Source organism: Astyanax mexicanus, chromosome 4 (genome assembly GCF_023375975.1).
Source record: "Astyanax mexicanus isolate ESR-SI-001 chromosome 4, AstMex3_surface, whole genome shotgun sequence".
Classification (NCBI taxonomy): Eukaryota; Metazoa; Chordata; class Actinopteri; order Characiformes; family Acestrorhamphidae; genus Astyanax; species Astyanax mexicanus.
In genome coordinates this window covers 42,873,863-42,886,150 of record NC_064411.1, presented here as the reverse complement: position 1 = coordinate 42,886,150, position 12,288 = coordinate 42,873,863, and the positions used below count along the sequence as shown (strand labels likewise).

Genomic DNA, 12,288 nt, shown 5'->3' with positions numbered 1-12,288 from the left:
AGCAGCATTATGTCAGGTTTGTCATTTCTTATTCCTGGGCTACATCTACAGTCAGTAGATATAGTGTAGTTGGAGCTTTGCAACACCCTAAAAGTTACCTTTTTTTTTTTTTTTTTGGACTATAAGGCGCACTTAAAATCCCCCAAAAATTATATTGCACTTTATAATCCGGTGCCCCTTATGTATGAATTGTCAGTCAGGTATTAAGGAGCAGTAAAGACACTTTGCTGAAGTACAGCGTTATAAGGGTGAGTTTTCAGTAAAGTTTCTCCAGCACTAAGGGTGGGTTCAGCAACATTAGCAGTATCCACTAACTGCAGCTCTAGCTCTTTTGCCATTCAGAGGTGAGTTTATTAAACTGTAGTCTGCATGTTTACTGTGTTAAACACAACTATGACACAGCAATACACAGTTCAGGAGATTCACCAAAGTCTGTATTACAGTAGCATAATACCCAGTTTGGAATGGGTTTGACAGAGACACCATTCCCCCTGTCAGAAGAGCACCACTATGAATGTGAAGCTGATAATATAAGAAAAATGCTACATAAAAATGCTACGTAATGTTGCTTTAATTCTCCACAATATTTAGTAAAAAAAAATTGTGAATTGTGAATGTAGTACTTTTGATGGCTGTCAAGAACCAAACAATTCATTGTAGCCTGCCATCGCAGATCTACATATCTAAATCTTTAAATCTGTAAAGTTTCATTTTTAACTGCTATTTTTTTTTTTTTTACAAAAAAATATTATATTTTTTATATATTTTTCCATTTTTAATCATTTTTAAAAAACAACAATAAAACTTGATTGGTATTGGTAATGCTAAAAGTATTAGTATCAATTAACAAAAATGAATAGAAATAAAGTCAAAACATTTTCAATTAAAGGGAAAATATGTACCATATTATAGGCCTATTCTAGATCTGGACAAGATGGACAAAAAATATAATTTATCGTATATTCCTTGATTTTGGTTGATAAGATATAATTCTGATACTGGAACAATATAAACACATCGGAAAAACTAAAAGAAAGCCCACAAGGTATGTCTGCACCTGCAAAATCTATTGCCTATTCATCTGAAGTCCCCTTTAATGAACCTTAGTCAGTGTTTTAAATAATATATATTGAGATATAGGACATGAATTTTTAAATTAATAATACAGCCATTATTACACCATTTTTTTAATGAATAATACTGAATTGTTTTCCAGACCAAACCGGTTCATTAAAACATAAATCCTTAACTCTGTAAATACAAAGTTTCATATAAATGCCCTCAATTTTATACAGGGGTGCACAGTATCTAATATCTTATATATGTCTCTGTCCAGCCCGACATTGCCAGTCCTGTCCCGTTTTGCGTGGCACTCTGGGGCGAGCTTTTAGCCGCCACACACTCTATTTTAATAACCTATCTCACGTGCCTGCTTAATATCATCTCCAGGGGTCGGCGACCTCCTCCGGTCCGCCCCGATTATCCCAATGAATTGTTTCTTTGGAAGGTGTAATAGGGAGTGGGTAAAAAGGGCGGCGGATAGAGCGGCCCCGGTAGCCCTACTGTAGCGCAGAAATCAGATTGAGCTCAGCCGCCTTTTATTGAATCTAAATTGCGGGCGGTGCTCGGGCCCCTCCAACACACGGCCATCAATCACCCGGTTGATAATGGAGCCTGGCCCGATTCCACCTGATGTTGGCATTATTTCGTTTGATTCTAACGAGCCGCCACCGTTAATCGGCCCACCGGAGGGAGGGAGGGGAGGAGGAGGAGGGGGGCGTGCGTGCATGCGTATATTCGCATGTGTATATTTCCGCGTGTGTGTCGCTGTAAACGAGGTTCATTTGAATGAAGCATAGCTCTGCGTGGCTACATGACTCCAGGGAACTGAGGCTGCAATTACACACACGATCACAATTGGATTTCAATGGAGGCCCCATTAGCCATCCTTCCAGCCAAAATAGAATGAAGTGCGGATGAAGTCAAAGTCTTTAGCCGTCTGCCAGTTTGTTTTGTATTACCTAATCAGATAAAGAAGCCCCAGTCTATCTCCACCTCATCAGCTTCAGCCTCTAATAGGTGGAGAAAGATATCTCAAATAACGCACTTGCACCAGCATTCCCATACACACATGCTGTACTATATGATCACATGTTCACATGCACACAACAAGTATGATCATGTATGATACAGAGTTACAGTTCTGCAATAATGAAAAATATCTGAAATGCAATCTTCTAATCATTTATCTTCTTTTTTTGGTTTCCATTTCAGTATTTAAGTGCATTATAAAATACATATTATTATAATACATATTTTTTTATATACATATAAAAAAATATGTATTATAAAAGTACAGTATTTGAAACTAAATTATGTCATGTGTTTTGCAGTGTCAGAGTTGTGCATTTTAACTATTGGTGTCAAAAATGTAATCAGATTAATCACAACAAAATTCTGTGATTAATTGTGATTAACTGCGATTAATCACACTTGTACTTGCCGCAATTTTTTATGGATATTTAAATGTAAATAAAAGAATGTATGTAAGAAATTTAAAATGCAATTATATTTATATTAGTATATTTCCTTTATTGTAAACATCTAAGGATTTCTGAATTAAATAATTTGCTGAGTATAAAAGGCTGTTTTCACACCTGTAGTTGGTTTCTCTGGTCCGGATCAGTTGATGAGCTTCTAAAAGTTACTCCAATAAAAGGTTTTAATGTTTAGAAGAGACGATTCCTGGGTTAAGGCAGTTGAAACACAAAATCCTGGGGTGGATTTACACTTTCTGGCCATCATTGCCATTGATAACATAAAAATAATGTATTTGTTTTATTATGGTTGTATTTTACACCTACTTTCCAACAGCTAAAATTTTTTAATTTTAATTGTAAAATTATTTATAAAACAAAAATATTAAGTTTTGGCCGTTTAGTTTTGGCCGTGAGACGTATGTTATGACCTTGAAAGTGGGCTAAAGCTGAGCCCACCTATCACTGTATGGATATTAATGGACAACTGTAGAAAAAATTCTCAAAGTCAGAATCTCACCACCTCTAGCACAAACTATTGTATAACTGTGGCGTTACATTATAAAGAAATTCAGTATTTACCAATAGTCCAGACTTTTATTTATCAATATATAGATTTAAAGCATTTATCTCATAATGTCATAGTGTTTAATATGTGCTGTGCCTGTTGTTTGATAGTGTGTGTTTGTGTTTATACATGTCTGAAAGGTACAGTGTGTGTGATGTTGCACACTGAGGTAAAACAGTGATTTGTGCTGGTGTATTCAGCAGAAAGCGGATAGGCACCGAGGCCTTTTTCTCTTTGTTTGTGGGGGCAGACGTCCCGCGAGGCTCAGCAGAGATGAGAGATGGACAAACAGTTTGATTTTGCACCACTGCCCCGAGCGCAGTGAGGGAGAAAGAGGAAGAAGAGAGGAGAAGAAATATAGTTTAAAAAGAAAATAGAGCTTAATGCTGCCTGAAAGAGAGAATAGATTGAGATGAGGTTAGTTAGCCAATGGGAGGTCATGTGTCTATTTCCATCTACGTGTGCGTGCCTCTGTGTATTAACACAGTGTGCCCACACTCAGTCTCACACCCTATAGCTTAAAACCGGGGAAAAAATAGTTTAATGAAGTATGTGCGCATTGTTCGAGTTTCAAAACATGCTGTTGACTTCATAATCCTACAGTGCCTTACTAGTACTAGACTTGGTAGAACCTTATTTTACTTTAGAACGAGTTTCAAGTCTGTTTGAGAACGTCTACTAGACTATTGGTTTGTTTCACACCTATAACCTTCTTGACATTTCTGTCAAATATTCAGAAATAAGAACTAAAAACACAATCCAACTTCCCTTCACATATTTCCATAGTATTGTTCACCATTTATCTATCTATTAATGTTAACAACATGCCCAGTCCCTAACGAGGAGCTGCATTCCTACAACATGATGTTACCACCCCCATGCTTCACTGTTGGAATGTGGTTCTTTGAGGAATGGACATTGATAAGTTTACACCACACTTTTGACTTCAAAAAGGGAGACATGGCTCTTGAAATCAGTCAATTGTTGTACCTTCAGCATTGTTGCAAGTCTCAGTCCCTGAATTACGTTGTTCCTTTTTTAGTGATTGTTGGTCTTTTAGGTTTAAAGAATACTATGGTGGAAATGTCCTCATACTTTATCTAACTGTGTTCACTGGGATATCTACAAATAGTGTGGATGGAGAGGACAGTATTAAATAGTAGTGATAATTCTAAAATATTGTGAATGGTGGGGAGAACATTCTAGAACAGCATAACTGTTGTAGAAAACATTTTTGAAACATTTTAGAAATGTGAACTGAACTTTCTAGAAGGGTGTAAATAGTGGGGAGAATATTCTAGAACATTATGAATGGTAGAGAGAACATTCCACAATAGTGTGAATGGAGGAAAGAACATTCTAGAACAGTGTGAATGGTGGGGAGAACAATCTAGAACAGTGCAATTGTTTAGAGAATCAGTTAGATCAGTGTGAATGGTGGGGAGAACATTCTAGAACAGCGCAATTGATTGGAGAATAATTCTGTCTTACACATAGAACTGTGTAATCGATTGAGAACATTTTAGAACATTGTAAATGATGAATATTCTAGAACAGTGCAATCGATTGGAGAATCTTTTTAAAAGAGTGTGAATGGTGGGGAGAATATTCTAGAACAGTGTAATCGATTGGAGAATCATTTTAGAACAGTGTGAATGGTGTGGAGAACATTCTAGAACAGTGCAATCGATTGGAGAATCATTCTAGAACAGTGTGAATGGTGTGGAGAACATTCTAGAACAGTGCAATCGATTGGAGAATCTTTTTAAAAGAGTGTGAATGGTGGGGAGAATATTCTAGAACAGTGTAATCGATTGGAGAATCATTTTAGAACAGTGTGAATGGTGGGGAGAACATTCTAGAACAGTGCAATCGATTGGAGAATCATTCTAGAACAGTGTGAACGGTGGGGAGAACATTCTAAAACAGCGCAATTGATTGGAGAATCATTCTAGAATAGTGTGAATGGTTGGTAGAACATTCTAGGACAGTGCAGTCGATTGGAGAATCATTTAGAACAGTGTGAATGGTGGGAGACATTTTTAGATTGATGAATGCTGTGAAGAACATTTTAGAACTGTGTCAGTGGTGGGGAGAATACACTAGAACAATAATGATGAAGTGTTTGTGTGCGTGTGTTTACACTGTTCTGGATTGTTCTCTCCAATTCAGACACTCTAGAACTGTGTTTACAGTTACAACAAAAAATCCTTACGTAGGTGTCATGTAGCCTTCTTAACAGTGCCCTAAGGTAATGCTCTAATGTGTTCCTCATCACTTATCATCCAGGCTAAATTGGAGGGAAATTGAGTATATTAGGTTTAAGCTATAAGCGTAAATTGGGAAAGGGGGGTGTGCTAAGCTAAACTAGTCCAGGGTTTGAAGGTGTAACATTCTGGCCTAGATCTCTCTTTGACACCTAATCCCTTCCACGCCCACACACAAGGGGAAAAAAGACACTTTTGGTAATCCAATCATCCTCAATCATGTTATCCACTTAAATTTCGACAAACTCTACACAAGCAGCCGGTTAAGTTCTAGCCGCGTTCCGTAATGACTCTCGGGCGCGTTTGTTTTCCTGCTTTGGCTCTCTCTTTATTTAAAAAGTTGAAACTCATTGGAGGTAATGTTATAAGGGACTCAATTTCACGTGGCTGCGCTCATCAGCGAGTAAAATAGCAATAAATGCGGATTGCTCTTGGGAGACGCGAGCGCTTTGGAATAAATGATGTGCGAGAACAGAGGCGTAATTAATTTACAGGCTGTATTGATAGTCCCGCCACACTCCCCGCTATATTTCTTAATCTCCGCTAACATCTTCATTATTCGGAGGAGAGGAGAGAAAGCCGAGTCAACAGCCTAAATGAATTGCCAAAAGAGTCGTACACAAAACCGTCTCCTCAGCGCTGGGATTGCTCTTAAGCTTTTAATTAGGGTGCCAACAAACAGCTTTTGATGTGTGCACCGAAGAAATAAAGACAAGAAACACACATACACACACACACACTCATGCTCGTGTTTGCACAGCGTTTCATAAGTAGAGTAGAGTGTAGGTGTAATGACAATGAAGTGCTCTTTAGTAGGCAATTATCTGACATTGCGTATCAGGTCTAGCTGCTCTATCCTAAATGTGAATATGTTTATCTATGGTAAGAGGCAGTGCAGGCTTTAAGAGTGTCGTAATAAAACAGATCCAGCTCCGTTTACTGCAATGAAATCAGTGGATCAGCTGTGAATGATGCCGAGTGCTACCTGCTGACATATTGTAAACGCCATGTTTTTATATCTGTGCTCGATCTTTCTTTTACAGCTAAAACAGATGAGATCCTGAAAGCCAAGGAAAAGAAGGAAGAGGAAGCAAAGAAGATGAAAGAGGAAGGTAAGGTTCATTCTGGTTCTGCACCAGATTCTTTCCAAAAATATATATTTATATTTGTGCAGTCAAGTTAGCTTAAAAATGTACTAATTAGACTTAGTTATTTTATGTTAATTATAATAGTCAGTCACGTATGGGCAGTTCTGGGCAGATGTCGCAGGTCATGGTCATTACCATCCACTACACTGTCCACTCTGGGTGGTAATGCCTTCTATGATGTATTCCTATGATGTATATGTGACACTGAGAATCAAGAGTTTTTTTATGTCTTGCAGGAAGCTTGAATATAAAAAATGTTAAGGTTACATAGAAAAAAAAATAATTTAAAACAAGGGTTCATCATGGCATCAACATATATATATATATATATATATCTATATATATCTATTAAATAAATTAAAAATTAAATAAAAGCTAACCCAGTTGTGTTTTCGATCATGAGTACATTAATATATAAATTGGAATTAGCAGGTTTAATGAAATTCTACAAATAAGAAAAGATGTTTTAGTTCTCTTATTGTTTATAAATAAAAGCTCTGTTGTAACACTGTGTTAAAACTAACCCCCAGTGTGGAGGATGTAGTTTTACCTTGCTTCATCTCCCTATAAGGTGTAGGGTAACTACAATAAAATAAAAATAAAAACATTTTTTTACAGTTCAGGTTCCTGCTGTAACTGTGTGTATTACAGGTTGGGTTGCAGAACAAATCTGGAATTATCTGGGATATATTGCTACAAACACACAACTAATTTTGATTCATCTTTATGTACTCAATTAGTTTGAGTTTTAAAGGTTGAGAAATAAAAAAATAACTTAATTGTGCAAAAAATAAACTGTGCACAATTCCAAAATATTTTACTTAAAGAGAAACAAGATCAGCAGTAGCGGAATGTAAAATATTTGCATGCTAGTAATACATTACAAATGCAAATTATTATATATTGAGCCTGTTTCTGTAATGGTGACAGCTCTGCTTGTCCAGAGCATCATCATTAGATCTGACTGTTGTTGGCGGAGTGATCGGCAGCTAAATAAATATATAAATAAAACCTGAGGTCATAATTTATAGTCTCATTTTAAGGCGTGCCATCACTTCAGAAGAAATATGCAGGCTGATGGAGATACGGGGAGATTTCAGATCAGTGAGTTATACATATATACATGCGGAACTTGGGGGGGTTTTAATGGAGAAAAGTGCTGGCTTGTGCAGATAGTAAATATTGCGCATGTGCCCTCCCCTCCGTCCCAGAGGCGTATCTCGACACACGTATTCAAATGAAGTCAGGAGCAATTTGCTGGAGAGCAACAAAACGTGATGGGTGCAATAAAAGCCTTCAGATTCTATAATGAAATTAAGTCTAGATCTGGTGTAGGGCAAAGCTGAATGAGAAAATGAAATCTGTGATGGCCTGATTACACTCCCTCGGTGTGTGTGTGTGTGTGTGTGTGTGTGTGTGTGTGTGTGTGTGTGTGTGTGTGTGTGTGTGTGCGCGTGTGTGTGTGTGTGTGTACGCGTGTGTGTGTATGCTTGTGTGTGTGTGTGTGTGTGTGTTACGTTATGGAATGAGATATGTACAGGTCTTTGACAATCATGCTAGCATCTAAATGTGTATCCCTTGTGCCTAGTAAAGATGGGCAGCATGACAGGAGTGGAACATCACAACACTTGATAGCCTTTGAGCCTCAACAGTTTAAATATATACCTTTTTGAATTTGAATGGATGTCAATATAGTAAGATTTTACTTAAATATAAGTACTTTTGTATCATTTCTATTGTTTCATTTATCATCAAATATTTTGTTTGATATTATAAATGTTTTTTTTGTTCAATTTTCTTTCAATTTTTTTTTCTACACCTAGACACTCCCTCAGTGTATATCTTGTTAAATCCTTCCAATTTATGTTGGTAGCCATCTATAACCTTAAAGAATTACAGTTAATTTACCACATTTGGTTTAGACCTCACGATGAGCTTAGTCATAAGTGCCAGTATCACACAGTAATGGCACTCTGAATATATTGCTGTAATACTAGCTAAGAATGCCATGCCATAAGTAATAATCATGGTAAATTAGCTTGTTAAAAGAGTATACTTGGAACTAATATTTTGTGCTAAGCAATAAGCAACGCAAGCAGCAAAAACAAACCCAAACATTCCTAATATATAAACAGACACCTACAGTTTGAATATACTGTATGATCCTCTGTATTTACATTAAAGTTAGATATGATCTGTGAAAGCAAAAGAGTGAAGCTTTTTAAAATACCTTCTTTAAAATCATGTGATGATCCACTGATACACAGAATAGCCTCTCTATTGTTAATACTATTGATTCAGAATGCTGCCAACTGCACTATGTAACTCTGGTAAAGTAGAAAGTAAAGGAAAATTCTCACCAATAGTGCGTAATTCTTCTTAAAGGAGAACTCCGGTGTAAAATTGACTTTTAGTGTAGTAAAACATGATAAAGTGTACTAACCTTGGTGTTGTTGAATAGCCCACCTCCGCTCTTTTGCAGCTTTCCAAGATCCGGTAATTTTGTGCTTTTTGCCTAGTGCCCTTTACAACGGGCACTTCAGGGCCTCCACTTGCCCCTGCAGATAAATCGCTTTTTACTTCGTTATCCAGGCTCAAAGTAGCTCCACACCTCATTGATAAAACGAGGTATAAATTACTTAAAGTAAAGTAACCATTTTAAAGTAAAGTCATGATCATAACAGTGATGGCGGCACAGAAGCTGCGGGAAAACGGACTATTGTGGGCTATCCAACAAAGATTAGTACTCTTTATTATGTTTTACCACACCAAAAGTCAATTTTACACCGCAGTTTTTCTGTAATCTGAATCATATTTGTGTAAAATCCACTTTATTACCTTTACTGCCTCAGTCCACATGCTTCTTTCACTTTTAGGGACTGTTCTGCATTTCTCTCAGCTTGTCCAGAAATGCATGTATAAAGTATGTCTTTTAGGATACAGCTTGGACTACCTAACTAGTTTTCTGCATGATCAGACTTGCTGGAAATAAGATCTGTGACTAGAATACATCTACAGTACAGGCATCAACATCGCTATGCATTCATGAATCCATAAACGCCCACAAAACCTTGAGCCTGTACCACCCAGCCTGTTTAAATCTACTCTATTCATCTTGTGTCTTACCAGGCTTTTTGTGACATGGTTTAGTCCTTGTTTAGCTCCGCACCCTGTTTAACCTTCATCATCCTTGCTTTCACAAAACTGAATTTTATTTTGTGTTCTTCCTTGGATATCTTTTGCACAGCAAATAAACACAACCACCAACTTGTTCATTACTGTTGCAGAGTGTTTTATTTAAAATTGCTGGTCTTCACATAGTGAAAAAAAAGAATGCGACAGGACTTTTAATGCCAGGAGTCCATGATGCGCCTCATGCTCATGAACCTCATGCTGCCATGGTCCCTGAAGCTCCTGTACTCTCCGGGCCTGAAGTACCTCATCCTGCCTCTGTAGTGGGGCTGCTCGTACATGAGCCAGTGGCCGTCCATCACGTGGCAGGAGTGGCAGCCGCTGGACCAGTTGTAGCGTTCCATGATGGACTCACAGTCTTCGGTCACCTCCATCATCTGGCCCATGAAGTTCTCCCTCTCGTAGATCCTCATTCTGTAGGATCCCCTGTACTGTTTGGGAAGATAGCTGTTTGTGGGAGGAGCTTATATCAAAACGCTAAGATATTTTAGTGTTTTTTTGATGATAATACATACCATAGGGATCTGGCGGCAAGACCTGATGCAGTCGCTCATTCCCATCATGCTCATGTAGTCAGAATACTCGCCCCTCCTCATGAAGTACTGGTTGCCCATGTAGTTGGGGCGGTCGTAGACCATCCAGCAGCCGCTCTCCACCCTGCAGGAGTGGCAGCGGCTCAGGTAGGTGGACATATCGGAACAGTCGCTGCTGCACTCATAGGAGCGGCCCATGAAGTTCCTGTCCTCGTAGAAGATGATCTGTGTGGGGAGCAACAAAAAAAATGCATTGAGATTGCTTGATTAGATTTCTGTTTTTTTTTTCTTTTGCATTAAACTTTGGAGTTGTTATTGTTGCTGTTCACAGCTCCCTACAGTAATCGCTCACTACTGCTTACCCTGCCCATGGTGACAGTGATGGTGATGCTGAGATGATTGGCCTTGTTGGTCAATGCAAGTCGCAGTGGTGAGCTGACACTGTGCACGGTTTAACCCTTACTTTTATACGTGGCCTAAAATCAAAGAACATGTGGCGCCCATTGTGAAAACCCCTGACCCAGCAACATAGCCAGAGGCCCATAGAGCGCTGAAGGGCTTTCAATACGTTTCCACGTGACCTGGTCTCCAGAAGACCTTCGAATGAGCGCTATAGGCAATGCAGCTGCGTAGACAAAGCGACTGTAGCTCATATAAAATGCACTCTTTTGATGTACGCATCCTGTAGGCCGCATTGTTTTTGTCGGTTGCGCAACACGTGAGCGCCCTTAACTTGCACAAATGCAGTTTGTGCAATTGGCCAGGATTAATGATTTTGCAGAGGTGGTGGAATGTGTTTACTCGTTTTGCAGGTTCCAGAAGGATATTTCAATTAAGCATGGTGGAAAGTCTGGTAACATTTCACAATTGTTTTGGCTTTTGTTCTAAAATAAAATAATCAAAAAATGCTTTGCATTTGTACCTAATACCTGTCATTTTAAATGATGACAAATGACAAAATTATAAATGGGCATCAGCTGCACCCAGAAGACATTTACAGACAAGTATGAAGCTTGGTTGTCCAGAAGACTTGATGCTATAGTGTAGGGTGCAATTTTGGACAATTCCAAGTGACCTCTGGTCTTCATATCAGGCACTTTCACAGCCCAACATTATGTCTGTGAGGTCCTGCAACCCGACCTGTTCTGAACACAACATCATGTGTGCAATTTCAACAGGACAATGCTCATCCACATACTGCTGCTCTCTTAAGAGCTTGCACTGAAGATACAAGAAGATGAGTTGCCATGGCAAACTGTATCGCCAGACTTATCCCTGGTTGAAAATATATTGCAATATAGGATGCTATCAAAGGAACTATAAAAACTCCACCCATACTTAAAAAAAATCAGCAGCTGCTTGAATATTTGCAGTAGTTGCATGGGATGGATTATTGCAGGACACCATTAAGAACCTCTACAACGCTGTGCCAACATTACACTGATCAGTCTCTTTTTTTTTTTTTTTTACTTTTGTCTTCATTCTGAATCGCATAAGAAATCTGACACTTCCTCCTAAGTGCAACTATTTCTTTGACTATAAGTGTACATTGGCTATCCCTGAGTCAGCTGTGTGATATGAGGGAATGAGACCCATGTTCATGAAGGCGTTCAGAAATCAGCAATCAGGGTTGCTGATTGGCTATATATCTTTACATCTTAAAAGTGACATCAACTGCACTAAGGATGTGTTAGCTCCAGTTTTTAAAAAATAATGATTTAAATAATGATCCACTATTATGAAATCCAAGTTGAAGGCACCATATCTGTGCCCACGTGGTACATCTGTCATTTGCTGAATGTGATAACGAATTGCTTGCAAAGAAAGTGAAACCAGGTGCTGTGTATCTGCCACTGTGTCTTTGAGTTGTTAAGGAATATCCTAAAACATATTTAAAGACTTTTTGACTGGTGTTTCACTTCCAGACTCAATCTGCTTGATAGTTGACAGTTGTAATGCTGAATAGTTTCTGTGGGTAGACTTTCCGCAGATTTGATATCAGCTACCATAACTTCTGCTGAAAATTCAATGCAGGTTTGCTGT

The 12,288-nt window shown here is 38.3% G+C and overlaps 2 protein-coding genes across 2 annotated transcripts in view; one reads left to right on the top strand and one right to left on the bottom strand.

The window, feature by feature from the left end:
- rsrc1 (arginine/serine-rich coiled-coil 1) overlaps window positions 1-12,288 on the top strand; it is a 202,106-nt gene that overhangs the window by 155,760 nt on the left and 34,058 nt on the right. The window contains exon 7 of the mRNA XM_022678771.2: window positions 6,416-6,484. Within this exon, the coding sequence (XP_022534492.2) occupies window positions 6,416-6,484 (69 nt within the window). The remainder of the gene's footprint in view (window positions 1-6,415; window positions 6,485-12,288) is intronic.
- LOC107197871 (gamma-crystallin M2) lies at window positions 9,796-10,710 on the bottom strand. Its single transcript, XM_022678772.2, has 3 exons — window positions 10,608-10,710; window positions 10,228-10,470; window positions 9,796-10,143 (listed from the first exon to the last, which is right to left on the bottom strand). Exons 1-3 carry the CDS (start codon window positions 10,614-10,616, stop codon window positions 9,868-9,870), a joined length of 528 nt encoding a protein of 175 aa, XP_022534493.2. The 5' UTR covers window positions 10,617-10,710; the 3' UTR covers window positions 9,796-9,867.